Below are 15,332 nucleotides of genomic sequence, written 5' to 3'. Positions count from 1 at the left end.
TTTGTTTTAAAAATGTGTTTATTGAAACAATTAGAACAAATTGTTTTAACATGATGTTCTTAACATGTAACAAATTATTTACAAAATCCTATGTACAAGATAAATATACATTACAAGGGTTCTAACAAACTCAACTTCTCAGCCTTTACTTATTCTTAATATGCCTCCTAGCAGTCTGCTTGCTATGAAGAATTGTCTAATAGGCCAACAGAACAATCTAGCTCCATTCTACGCTAGACTATTATTTTTTAGCTGTATGTGGAAATTACTTTGAATTTCAAAATATTGTAAAGTATAAGCAAATTAATGTGTTAATTCCAAGCTTTTCTTCAGTTCTTTTCCTCATGTGCAATCACGAGATTGATAAAAAAGTATGTAACCAGTCTCAGATGACTTCTGAATATCAGATGTAAGACCATAAAAATCCTCTATTGCCGAAGCATCAATTTTCTGAAATGAAAGATAATATAATTAAAAACAAAGAAACAAAAATATGCAAGCTTTGGTCCTATGCTGCTCATGCAGTCAGGCAAAAAAATATGTACTAATTTTTCTTTGGTGAGTATTCTTGTTTTCCTCTTGAATAAAACTTGAGTGTGCTGTCATAATTCCATTTCAGATAAATGGGATTTATTCAGCTTGTCAGCAGCATGGGAAATGAAATAAAACCAATGCAAAGTCAGATAAGCCACACGAAGCATACAGCAACTCAAACATTGTGTGCATGTGAACAGATGCGATGATTGCTACCCACATTTCGGTCATGGTGAGGGATAGCTGCCTTTCAATTCTTAACCAACCAGAAATAAAACCTACTTTTACCAAACTATCAGTACTTATATTGTGTTGAAATTCATACATAGTATATAAAATGAAACAACGAAGAACTGAAATATCACCTTTCACTTTCATGAAATGATATATTAAACTTGCTGGGACAGGGGTAATTCAGCCATCCTCAAGAGGTTAAAGTGGTTAGGGAAAATGCAAAAGAGCTTTCTCAGGGTGGCCATTCTAGGACCATGATAAAATTCAAGTATAATTCCCAGTTATCAAGGCGAACTTTCCAAAAATACACGGGTACAAGCAGATGTTTTCCTTATTTCACCCTTACTTATTACTACTTCTCACAGCCCACACACATACACACACAAGATTGATTGATTGAGTTAGTTTATTTTACTTCGCATTTTGTGCCTCTTGGCTATTTACGAAGATGGGGATGAGTGATGAAATGATGAAATTGATGAATGGACATTCACAAACAACCAAGCCCGAGCAAGATTCAAACCCGGGACTCTTGGTGTCGCAGCGCGATGTGCTAACCACTCGGCCACAGGGTCTGGCATACACACACAAGAATATTAACAATATAAAGATCTGCTTAATTCCAATGTATTCAAAAAATTCTAATTAAATTAAATGGTATATAACCTCGATTTCATGTTTTACAAGGGATCAAGCTTGGAAAACCTAAAATACGGGAAAATGTAAAATGAAGAAAAATTTTAAAACCTTTCTTGCTATGTTGGAACCATCAAGGTTGAATGAATAATGTGGGGAAAATGTAAAATCCGGAAACATAAAATCGAGGTTTTACTGTACTTAAAATATAAGATGTGGAGTTTACATTTGCCATTTCACATACTCAGACTCAAAATACATCTACAAACATAAGTCACAAATGTTACGGGATATACGAGGGGAGAGTGAAAAGTTTTGAGCCTCACATGGAAGGAGTGATGCTAGGTAGTTAAAATTTTGGAGGATGTAAGATTCAAGTTTTAGGACACACTGTGCGAACCTTTATGAAATTCACATGTTTTCCTCTGTTTTGTCAGGTTGAAAATGAATGAACTGTCGGAGAAGAGAGTGGCCGACAGGGCAATGATTCGGTACCTCTGTCGGCAAGGCCTCACTGGACAGGCTGCTTTTGTTGAGTGTGGCTTCACCGCACTTCCCCTTCCACCTTATTCCCCCGACCTACCCCCGTCAGATTTTCATCTTTTCCCTGCTATGAAGAATTCACTTCGAGGACGTCACTTCTACACAGACGAAGGCACTCATTCGGTGGAGACTCAGGAAAAATCATTTACCATATGACTGTAAACAAATTGCAGCACAGAATGCATAAGTGCATTGATCTGGGGGGTGATTATAGAGATTATGTAGAGAAATCATGAGAAACTGTAGCTCAAACACCCCTTCACTGTGAGGATCAAAACTTTTCACTCTCCCCTCGTACTAATCTACAAAAAAATTGTTCTGCAAAGGACACTAACAAAGTAAATTGATTGAGAGAATTATGCTTTATTTTACACCCACCTTTCTTTTGCTTCCTCGATAAAGATAAAAGCTAAACTGTGATAAAGCTGCCTCAGGGCACTTACACTTATGTATAAATCGAATGGGATTTGGACTAATAAAAGTTGCAATTTTTCACATCTATGGAGAACAATTCACGGACAATTCCCAGTGAGTAGCCACCCTGTATCTTTATCATGGTTATCACATAACCATGGGAATTGGGCATTCAATCACAGACATAAAGCCTGTAAACACAATGCTTATCATGTGTGTTTCCTGTTTACAATGCGCTCTACAATTTTGCCAGAAATATGATAATGGGTCTGAGTTGACCAACTCTGCTGCCAAGTGGTTAGCACAGTATGCTAAGATGGCAGAGGCTGAGAGTTTGAATCCAAACCTGGACTTGTGTGTTCTTTGCGTCCCTTCAATTTCATCATAATTTCATCCAAACTGAATGAACGCCATATTGAGGCCCTTGTCAGGATAATGCAAGTATTAAAAAATATGATTTTTCCCAGCATCCTCCAACAGTGTTGAGGTATTTGGCAAATAATGAAATTATATTACCAATGACATACCCATAATAGAGGTTTGCGAACATGATATGCTGGATGCAATGAAAAATAACTGGGGAGGAAAATACCCAGACGAAAGTTGCATACACATAATAGAAAGAAACAGAACAATGAAAGTTATCACTGAACACAACATTAATTACCAAATTATATTTCTAGCATTTTTTACACTTTCAAGCCCTTAACTCCAACACTGATGAGATATAATAAAGAGAAAATATTCTGCAAAATGTGAACCACTTTTGGAACCAACTCTAAGCAAATTCATGTTGCACATTTTAGCACCCATGTTACAAATTTTAATAGGTCCTCTGTATCATCAGCTGAAGTACGTTACGTAAAGATATATACTATTTAAACATGACATTATGAGAGCTCAAATATTATATTCTCAAGATTATTTTGCAGTTCTTCAGTCCATGTCTTCAGGCAAGCATGTACATAAGAAGAAAGCATCAATTTGTATTTCGTTCAAGAACATAATCAGTTCCAACTAATTACATGCAATGTTATTTTGTTATACTGCCTAGCTGAAGACACAGACTATGCAACTGTATCTGTATAAGCACAAGATGCAACATTAGTTTATGAAATGTCATTATGAAACCTGATGTAACATAACTTCATCTAATGTATTAGATATGTCAATATATATATATATATTAGGCTCAGTCAAGAAATAACGAGGCAGAGGATATTACACCAAAACTATGGTAGTTAGAAATGGGTCAACGGCCCAACATGGAGGTGCAGGTGTGACGAAACTGATTCGTGCATGTTTTCCCGCTAGATGGCATTACGTGTCTGGCAAGGTATGCGCAAAGGCTGCTAACCAGTCATTCCGTGTTTGATTGCAACGCGTTATGGAGCAGCAGCAGTGAGGTGTTGTGTGCTTCTTGATAGTGGAAGGTGTAGGGGGTCGTGAAATCCATCGACGAATGGAAAGGATATATGGGGGCCACTGGATGTCGCTCAGGGATGACATGCGGAGTGGAGCACCGAAGCGTGTCACAGACCGTCGTGTAACAGTAGATGAGATTTTGGCATCAGTAGGGCTTAGTCATGGTACGGTCCACAGAATCATCAAGGACACGAAGTTCCATAAAGTGTGCACTCAATGGGTCCCGCATCAGTTGACACCGGAAAAAGAGGCCTGTCGCATGGACATCTCTCTTCAATCGCTGCATGTTAGAATGGGCATAAGTGGGAAGTCCTGAGCCACACCCCCCCTATAGTCCAGATCTGTCCACGTGAGACTTCCACATCTTAAGTGAGCTCAAAACAAGCACTGCAGGGACAATGGTTTCAATCAGACAATGACATCAAGGAGTACGTGCGCAATTGGTTCCAACAACAGCCAAAGGAGTTCTACGAGCATGCCATTTTGCGACTGGTGTCACAATGGGATAAATGTTTAAACAGTGGCGGACAATACTTCTGAGGTTCGTTACGTAAGTACTGTAAAATATCCTCTGCCTAGTTTTATATTGACTGAGCCTCATATAATGCAATGTATTTGTATGGAAGGATAACAATTGCAATTGTATCCACGTACACACCCACATTATCACATACTTGAAAATAAATTAACACTTACGTCAACCATGTCGTCGTCAAACAATAACCAGAAACCATGGCTCTTGACTATGCTTATGTAATGGCCTCTGTTAGGACCACTGCCACAATGTATCACCACTGCTACCAGGTCATACAGTCGGTCAGGATTCACGGCATCATCCGACTGAAAAATCACAACCTTCATTAGTCATCTAGATTAAAAACATTTATAAACTAGTTTTCAACTAAAGTTTGAGGAATTTGGCAATTCTAACATCCTTCATAATGTAAGAAGAAAATATCTAATGTACCGGGCATTTTAGAAATAATTGTGGGGTTACAAAATTGCAAGTAAACTATTGAACACGCGTTAATGAAACTAGTCCAGAATGACAGAGGAATGCAAACAGTTTTTTTTTTTTTTTTTTTTTTTTTACGCCTACAAATGTTCAATGTGTGCACCACAGGTGACACGACACGATAGTCTAGTTCTTGCCACTCTCGCATCAACATGAGCCTGTTGATAGTGTCTTATTATGCTTCCTTAGGTCTGCAATATCACGTGGCATCGGTGGGGTGAATACCCTGTCTTTGATGAAACCCCACAAAAAGATGTCACATGATGTAAGGTCGACTGATCTTGGGGGCCACAGCAGCTGAATAAAACACTGTGAATGATGTGAGTGTCACCTAGCAGCAGGAATGTGAACTCTCAGCTTAACAAAACATACATGCACAAACTGTTTGCATTTCTCGTTCGTTCTAGACTGATTTCATTAACATAAGTTCAATAGTTTACTTGCAATAAAATTTTTGTAACCCCTCAATTATTTCTGAAACACATGGTATAAGACAGAGTCAACTGAAAGTGAACAAACATTTCCCTGGAGTAAATGGTTTCATTCAGTCAAGTGGAAGGCTGCAGCAGCCTCTGTGCATGGTTGCGCAGCAAGGCACAGTGGCTCTGGAGTCGGTGCATGTTAAATATCAATCCGTAGCATAATGGAGGATCTAAAAGAGGAACAGCATGGTGTGGTGCCACTTTTAACCACCGAAGGTGTATCACCACAATATTTATAGCCGCATGTCCACAATATACGGCAATCATTGCATGTTGTTTGCCACTGTGAAACAATGGCATAAACGTTTCCATCAAGGATGCGTCAGCTGCAGAGATGATGATCCATGAACTGGACAAGCCATCGTGCCATAACAAAAGACACAATTGCACAGATTGATACACTGATTCATGACAATTGCCACTGCAGTATTGATGCATACATTTAACTACTATACGTATGTGGTTGTCTTGCTATACTGTATAAGAATAAATATACTTGTCATCCCACATATAACATCAGCTTTGCTCACTTTCATTTGACTCACCCTTATAGAACATGAAACTAGGTGCTGTCTATCATCGGTTCAATAATTATCAGTTCCATTTTTCAAACATATGATTGACTGCCTTACAAATACATATGATGACAGTAAACATAATAGGTTGCACTTTCAAAAGTACTATTACATGCAAAGCAAACTCACTGCAACACATCTCCATAACTTCTTCCATGTTGATTTCTGTTTCCATGGTAACTTAGTCACAGATCAAAAGTACAGATGGTGCATGCAGATATTAATTACAGTACTTCTTGTGAATCACCACAGTAGGGCTGAGCCAATACCATTTTGAACCGGTACTGATACTCCCACAGATTCCCACTGATTATATGTTATGTAGAATCTGCATATCTTGAGTTCAGCATGACAGACATGCATTTTACACAATACGTTTTTATTGTTTCAGCAGTGGAAAGGTTAATGTTACTACCACAATTGTGTTATTTCATTATTGCTAATGAATGAAAAAATCAACGGCCTTCTATCCAATTCCTAATGATTGAGCCTAACCTTCATGCTTTGCTGCTCACGTGACTGTACAGATAATATTGTGTATTATCCCTTGTAAAAGTTTGAATATCTTCTTTCTGGATCAATAAGTACCTTTTCCATTCTGGTGAGAGGGCAAGTTGAAAAATTTACGGTCGTCGTGGGTTCAAACAAACCAGTACACAAACTAGCACCATCAATTATATGAATTCTCATCATATATGATTCTACCACACAAAATCATGTCTATATAAAATAACTAGAACTTTCAGGCTCCAAATTGAGGATGTCAGGTCAGCCCAGATTCCAGAAATTAGTAAATTTTAACAGCATGCCTTCATCAAGTACCTCTTCCTGAAGGGGCTCTCGCCGAGCATCCACAATGACCTGACCACAACATTCAAGGAACAAGGCATCATCATATACCATTGTGAAGAAATGGGCAGGGAATTTCAAACGTGGGCAATTTGGGCTGGAGAATGACCAAAGGTCAGGGCTGGTCTTCTGGGATTGTGAAGGCATCCTGCTGGCCGAATACGTACCAGGTCATCCCAGGTTTGAATCCAAGCCTGGGCATGGGTGTTTGTGAGTGTCCATTCATCAATTTCATTATTCATCCCCATCTTCGCAATTAGCCAACAGTAGCACAAAAGCGAAGCAAAATAAACTAAATCAATCAATCAACCTCCAATGTGGTGCAACCATCAATGCCACATGTATCTCTGCTGGACAAACTGAAAGCAGCACTCAAGGAAAAGACAAGTGGAAAGCTGGCGAAAAGGGTCATCTTTCTTTAGGACAATGCACCCGTCTATAAGGCACGACAAACTGGGGCAGCTGAGGTTCCAGACACAGGAGCATCCCCAATATTCCCCAGACTTGGCACCATCGAACTATTATCTATTTCCCAAATTAAAAATGGTTCTGCATTTTGATGGTGCAGATGCCATCCTTAATCGCACAGAGGAATCTTCGGACTTCTATTTGTAAGGTCTACAAGTATTGCAGCAGTGATGTAAAAAGTGCATTGTGTTAGGAGGAGAATATGTTGAATAAAACCACCAGGCACTGTTGGGTATATCCGTGTCTTGTAGGAAAGGCTGCGAATATATCAACCTACCCTTGTATGTGTCCGAAAAGTAACAAAATTTAGTAAAAAGTGTGGTTTTCAGCCACCGTTTTGGTAACTTGAAATGACTATAACTTTGAAACAATATTTGAAATGATCCCCTGTTTAAAACTTATGAAAGGTCTTTTAAGTATATAGCATCTAACAACTTCTAAATTCTACATCGGAAAATATCCCCGGACCACCCCAACTGTCATATAAGTTACATTTTGCTCTTTTTAACTACAATAACTTTCAAAGGACACATGTTTGGCTTAAACTAATTACTGTATTTAAAGCACCAACATACATTATTTCCATAACCATGGGTTTTTATTTAATAATGATATTTGTGTCTGTAGAAAAAATTATTGAAGTGGAAAATTTGATTAGTGAGATATAATATGAGTATGTCTGGCTTTACTTTTAGCCAAACATGTGTCATTTGGAAAGTTATCCTATTTAAAAATAGCAAAATATCACATCCATGACAGCCACAGTCTTGGAATTATGGAAAAGGTCAGAGGTTGCGATTCACTTCGTGCTAATTAATATAAACTAGTGGACACCTTGAATGCAGAGTTCAAACCCTTGTTGATGGGATTCAGTATGTTTGATATTAAAAGCCTTTAATAGATGCAGTATTAAATTACAAAAAAAATTAAGTTATGTTGATACACACATGCAAACAATGCTATAACCCAGCAATTTGTACGCCTATGCAATAAGTGTTGAAGCAGCATCTGCGAGATCATTCATATCTTTTACTGTTGCATCCGTGAACACTAATCTGCACACCCAAGCAAACCAATTACATTTTCATGACATACTAAAAAACAAAAAAAATTGTGTAATATGTCCAATATAGAATAAACTATAAAAATTGTTTATATACTTATAATTTATTATTGCCTATTTTCAGTTTGCCATTATATTGGTAGTTTAGCTCATTATACTGTTTTAATTCACTCTTTGATCATATCTTGATTATATTTGCACTTCTATGGGTGGTTCCTTTTGCTAAAATTTCTGAGTTTAAATCATCATGTTTGTCTATAAAAAATAATTTTTGTGATGTGTTGTATTCGTGCAAGTAAGTTGTTTCGTCAGTATTATTAATAATATTGTTTCTGTTGTTGATGGAAAATTTCAAATGCAAGATCAAAAGGTTCTATTCACTTTGTATTTGGAGAACTGAATATTCCACTATATTGAACACCGCGAGACATTTACTGTTGATGGAATGGTGAATCGTAGATTACACTGGTCGACATTTTGAGAGAAAGTTCGATGTTTTAAAATTAATAAGTGTTTCTGGAAGTATTTTGAATGCTGATCACGGAAATAACATCCCTTTTTCTCATTACATCAAAATCTTTCACAATTTCACAATCAAAATTCTCATATTCACCATTACATTACATTTATTACACAAAGCAGAAAAATGGAAATTTCGGTTGTTTTCAAATCAATAAGAGATTCTGGAAGCATTTTCAATGCTGATTATGGAAATGACATCCATTTTTTCACATCATGACAGGGTTTTTCACAATTTCACAATCAAAACTCTCATATCCACCATTACATCACAATTATTATGCAACACAACAAAGTAAATTTAAACAAGGGAAATTCCAGTTGTTTCCAAACCAATAGGTGGTTCTGAAAGTATTTTCAATGCTGATCATGCAAATGGCATCCATTTTTTCCCATCATCAGGATTCACGTCAAAATTCTCATATTTGCCATTCCATTACATTTATTACAGAACGCAACAAAAGAAATTAATTACCAGGGAAATTTCGGTTGTTTACAAACTAATAGTTTGAATTCTGATCACAGAAATGATGTCAATTTCTTCCCATTATGTTAGGATTTTTCTCCACGTCACTAAGTCAATGAACCACCATATTATAACATTGAGTATTGGCCATCTTGTGAAGGGAATTTTCATAAGGAGTTTCAAAAATAAAACTACGTAACAAAGTCCATATAATTTTCATGCAAATATGTGATATGAAGGTGGATTAAATGCACACAATTCTACATGCATTTATAGTTCAAAATTGGAGGATTTGTATTGTAGAAAAACAATATTTCACCACCATCTAAACGGCCATCTATTGGGGAAATAATGGAACTACACATTTTATTGTGATATTAAGGCAATTACGGTAATATATTGCTGTTTCTGAAAGACAAGCCATGACAGGTAAAAATGGATTTAATTTGTGGAATCAGCATGCTGAAATTATTCAGACACAACAGTCATCTGCGAGACATCGAAACCCATGTCGACCAGTGTTATCAGAAGATTCACCTGACACTGATTTTGCTTAAATTCAGAAACTTCTCTTGGAAGAAGTGCATGATATACCTTTGCAACTTGCTTTACTGTCCTTTCATTTATGCTGCTTAGACTTTCAACAGTTACCTTTGCTGGTTGTAATATGCAGTTTCTTATGCCTTGCTCTCTCTTCACCTGAAAATGTAAACTTGCTTTCAAAACCATAGACTTATCTCCAATTACGAAAATCAATGTATTTCCTTTCAACTCAAATACACAATATTGAGGAACAAACTTTCAGCATTTAGTGGGAATTGCAATCCTTCCTCACTGCACTACAATGCATTGAGCAATTACCTTCAAAGGAGAATGAGAGAGTAATTAAAATTATGTTTACAATGTTTTTTTCAGTTATTTTGAAAGGGAAAATAATATAGTTCCAAAAGGTAATTCGATATTTCAAATACATATTCAGTTTCATATAGGAGATGACAGTGAATTGTCATCTTAAAGTATAACTAGAATAATGAAAATTTTCTTGATTTCCGAGAAAAGACTCATTTATACGTTGTGCATGGGGATAATTTCAAATCACAATGTTTCAAAGTTACAGAAATCTAAAATCCATAAAAAAAAGTGTACATTTTGTTAATTTCTGAATACATATTAAAAGGGAAAAATATATTTATGAAGACAATATTCCAGGAGTGGGTGGAAACTAGTCAATGTCAAAATTACTGCCTCAACTGACCCCCTTCCCCCTTTAAACAAAAAAAAGGTCAAATATGGACTAAATATTGACCAATTTAATTACTGCCTATTGATGAATTAGTACCCTCCTCAAAAAAAAAAAAAAAAGGATTCCATCAAAAATACATACAGTAAATCTGTTCTTCACATCCCCATAGCCAGCCTGTGCACATTTATTCACTGAACACAAAACTAATTTTTTAAGATGATTTTGTAAAGAATTTATAATGTTTTCTTATTGTAGTAAAGCATTTAAGGTAAAAAAAAAATCTCTCATAATGAGAACAAGGTAAGGTAAAAAAAGCTTGCCACTATCTTACAGCTTTTTTGTATGAAAAAGTTTGGCAAGTTTTATTGTTTCTCACTGTTTCTGCTTACATTTTTCTTATTCTTTTCTCTCATTGATTTCTCCACTCTTAGTGTGAGGTGCACCAAGTTGGCTCCCAGGCCTTCCCCCAGTTTGATACCCGGTGGAGGCACATTGTGGTTTGAATCACACTTTAAACTGTATGTCCAGTTCAGATTATCCTATCTGAGCATAAAGTTGACTTAAAACAAACTTTGACATTTGATATTGACTCCCATAATGTTAAATATTATGAATATACTGACATGAAAGTTTTGCAGATAATGATAAGGTATCAATATAAAATTTACCAATAGCCATAAAATTATACAGATGTAAAATTGCAAATGTTCCTAGCCATACGTGACCAGGTGAGTGCAATTGTCCCCACCCCCTTTGGAAAAGATGTTCTTTACAAATGACATGACTCATGTGTTTATATTTAAATAAAAGTTAACGAAATGGTAGAATTTTGCACTAAATTACCGTATTTACGCGTGTATAATGCGCGTGCGTGTATAATACGCACCCTCGTTTTTGATGGGGAAAAGCAACAAAAAAAATATATCTCGTATATAATGCGCAGTACAATTCAGGTTCCAGAAATGGCTTTCTTAGCGTCCGACTAACATTTACGTATTTCATTTAAAATTAATCAGTAGATCATAAAAACGATCTTTTCCTTGCTTTCGTAGCTGATCCATACACCACGCGACCTTGAACTTCCAGATGTTGGGCTTTTCATAGGAGAGGGGGGAGCATTGTTATCAACCACCCGTTCAAGGTCGCAGTGCGTGATGCTTACAATAGATGGATGACATCAAGGCAGCACGAACTCTCTTCAAGCGGGAGGGTGAAACGTGCGTCGCTGCCGATTGTTTGTGAATGGGTTCGTGAGGCATGGAACTCCATCTCCCTCTAAATGATGATCAAAAGTTTTAAGGTAACGGGAATATCGAACAAGATGGATGGAAGTGAGGACATTTCAGACTGCTTGTATTAGTAACTGGGAATGAGTGACGAAATTTAGTGTAAACGTTACTTATTTATTTACGTGAGTCAAGCCGCAATAGCGCAGTAAATATACAGTAATTATTTCTATTTGGTAAGTGTTGACGTAATTATTTTACCTTCATATTTGTTACAGTCAACTCTCGATACAACGACCTTTCATAGTTCCCAGGAAAAAGGTAGTTATTTCGAAGGGGTTGTTATTGGAATTTGCACCAAAAACGATTATTAGGAGATAATCGGGCAGAATGAATGTTGGTAATACGGGTATACTAGAGCATTGTCTGTTACAAGATGAACTGGTAAGATAAGATCTCACCTTTCTAGGCACAAAAAAAGGGGCTGTAAATTTCGTTTTGGTTCGGCTGTGTAAAATACGTCGTAAAAATGTCATTTTCCTTCCTTCGACCAACTTCTAATTCACCCCTCCCCCATTCCAGGGAGCAGTCCTTCCTCTTCCTCGACTTGCATTGTAAGCCAGCCTGAAAAAGGAAACGGGCAACTTGCGATCTATTTGCACCCAATGCGTATTCTAAGACACATTGAACAGTGTCGTACTCGATAATCATTTTGGTTTGGAATTAGATTTCACTAAAGTGAAACTGTATATTTAGTCCCGATTAGCCCAAAAGCATAAAATGAACTCAAAACAAGCTTTATGAAACCTGCGCATTTTCAGATATCAAAATGGGAGATCTTTATTTACTCTCACGTTAATCGACGATAATACGATAATCGGTGTCAGCTTATACATTGAGCATTTTTTTAAAAATCGTTCGCAGCTTACACATTGAGGTTCTGAAGATAAAGGTGAAGAACATGAAGTTGTTTTAACTCTTCTTTTTCTTTCTGAAGCTCGAATTTCGTTATCGTCAAATCAAAACAGCTTTGCGAGATACAAAACAATGACTTGCCTTCGCGCTGGATGAGTCATTGCTGTTATCCACAAGCGACAACTTCACAGACGCTAGACAAAACACTGGCGCCAGTTGCAGCATAAAAACAAGGCGACCGGCTGGAAGTTCGAGCAACAGGTGGTCAGGGAAAATCCTCCGTATTTCAAAGATAACGCAACTGTCGAAGGCTGAACTTTTATCAGCTGTGTGAAGAAGAAAGAATAAACCCTTTCTTTGCGTTTTACCTTGCAACAGACAATAATACGGGCAATATTTCAATACAATAGCATTAAAAAAAGAAAAAAATAGGACCTGAATTCTGCAATTATTACATTGCCGTGCAGTCCAGTGGCGGAGAAAGCTGGGTAGGGGGCATTTTTTTAATATTTTTTTTTATACTTGTCCTATGGTTTTTGTTCGTTTTCAAGAATGCATCCAGAACTGGTTGACCATTTTAGAAGTCAAAGGAAAGAAAGAGCGGTCCACTTCCACCCTTGCCTGTAATCAGCCTGTGTGCACAGACGAGCAAGAAGACAATCGGCATTGCCCCCCCCCCTAAACGTTTGCTGAGAAGAAAAGAGGGAGAAGTCACTCTGCCAACGGAACACTTTTGGCAAATATTAGGACATCGGCACAGTCATGAAAATGTAGAAAGTGGTAAACGGGAGTTATGATGCAAGTAAGATCGAAGTGAACTTTTGCGGAAACCTGGATGAAAATGCATTAAGAGTGTTGTCGATCTTTAGTTGGCCTATGTGGCTTTGATTATCTATAACAGTTTCACTTCTTTATGAAGTGTTACAGGGAACAAATAATACGTTTTGAATGAAAGCGATTACCGGAAGTTGTACGCTACAAAGTCGATTTAAAATAACATCCAAGCATATTCGATCTCTTCTCATGTATCCAAGAGCAAACGTTATCACAATGGCAAAACAAGCCTGGTAGCAGCCGTCGGCTGCGGGTAACATTGGTACGCTTGGGGGAGGGGAGGGCAGAGGTCAAGTGCTATTGGATATAACTGAAGCGTGGTCTGGTGTTTATTTTTAGATCAGACCCACTTGCGAGTGGTAGAGTGCTTCTGAAGGGAACGAGTGCAAAAAACGTATTTTTTGCCCGATCTCTGTTCATGACCATGTCTAAGGCGAAAACAATTTTTGTGGAAGTTATTTCTCCAGCGAAAAATACCGCTTGATACGTCTTCCGTGTGACGGGAGGCGCGTGCTTGAATGCCGCCAGAACGGGTGCTGCTTTTCTCGATGTCACAAAACTTTCCATTACTAAGTGACAACTCATGGAAAACGGCCATTTCGCATTAAAAAGTTATTTTTTAAAATTATTATTGCTAAAGAAAGGCAATCTGTAGATATATACATGTTATACGCAGTGACATAGTGAAAAAAAATGCGTGATTTCATTTTTTCTGTCCAAATTATTCCGTGCATAATACGCACCACAGTTTTGAAGGGCAAAAATTTTGGAAAAAAGTGCGCATTATACACGCGTAAATACGGTACATGCTATTAATAAATCTACGAGATCAAAACATTATCGTGAATATATTCTCTCGGGCTATCGACCAGGTGAGTTGTGGAAAAAATATTCCAAGCTTTCGAGAGCTAGCATCACTCTCATCTTCACGGTTGAAGTGCTAGAAGTGAATTGCTAGTGAAGATGAGAGTGACGTTAGCTCTCGAAACCTTGGAATATTTTCCACAACTCACCTGATCGATAGCCCGAGAGAATCTATTCATCATTCGTCGCCAGAAAAGCTTCAAGTCTTACTTGAAAACATTATCATTTTACTGATACACCATATTCACATATCAGCAGAAGCCAATAGAGTACGATTAATGTCTCATCTCTTATACATACATACTATCTGGAATTACAAATTGCAGTCACAGATGATGACTCTGGGAATAAGTTGAAAGCTTGGGATCAATTTTATATCCTTTTTTATCTTGCTGTTTTTTTTGGGTTTTTTTTGTACATTGTGTTTGAACAAAATACTGTTATTTTCTTCAGCATCCTTTCTCACTTATTTATTTCTAACTGTGAAGTCCCTATGTATCACCCGAAATAAAGTAGCAAAAGTCACAAACTGCAGCCACGAACACAAAAACTATAGATGCTACTGACCATTTGTCATCTATTCCAAAGACTGCAACAAATAATAAGGTTGGGAATTATGAAATACACATATACCGGTATCTGCACCAATACAATCTACCACTGAAGAAAAGTACTAAATTTTGTACTTACAGTGTTAAACAGCCTTAATTCCAATGGAAATACTACTCGATGAGACACCTTAATATGCCTGTTGTATTGCTCCATATATTTGAACCTTTTCAAGTGAAGGGCAAGTATCATAGGAAGCTTTTTTACTCGCATTCGTTTCTGTAGGACAAAAAGCAATAATCGTAAGTTACAATATATATATGCTTGGATTGCATTATCTTGTTCATACCAAACAAAGCACTAATTGATTCTAATCCAGAGTTTACATTTTTCAGCGAAACCTTTCTCACAATCCATTACAACAATATGTTAGATTTCTTTCCTGAATGTTATATTTTAATTTCTCTTACACACAGGT

General features: G+C 37.0%; 1 protein-coding gene across 2 annotated transcripts in view; it reads right to left on the bottom strand.

The window, feature by feature from the left end:
• Positions 1-15,332, bottom strand: part of Usp12-46 (Ubiquitin-specific protease 12/46) — a 33,292-nt gene continuing 17,960 nt past the window's right edge. Inside the window, exons 6-9 of one of the 2 annotated variants that reach the window (XM_083126280.1) lie at positions 14,996-15,133; positions 9,818-9,922; positions 4,483-4,626; positions 1-450 (exon numbers count right to left, since the gene is read on the bottom strand). In XM_083126280.1, the coding sequence (XP_082982406.1) occupies positions 343-450; positions 4,483-4,626; positions 9,818-9,922; positions 14,996-15,133 (495 nt within the window). In that variant the 3' untranslated portion in view covers positions 1-342. The remainder of the gene's footprint in view (positions 451-4,482; positions 4,627-9,817; positions 9,923-14,995; positions 15,134-15,332) is intronic. The other variant, XM_083126288.1, reaches the window with a different exon arrangement.

Source organism: Lepisma saccharinum, chromosome 1 (assembly GCF_977018435.1).
Source record: "Lepisma saccharinum chromosome 1, izLepSacc3.1, whole genome shotgun sequence".
In the NCBI taxonomy this organism is placed as follows: domain Eukaryota; kingdom Metazoa; phylum Arthropoda; class Insecta; order Zygentoma; family Lepismatidae; genus Lepisma; species Lepisma saccharinum.
Note: the sequence above shows the minus strand (reverse complement) of the source record. Positions and strands in the feature narration are given on the sequence as shown.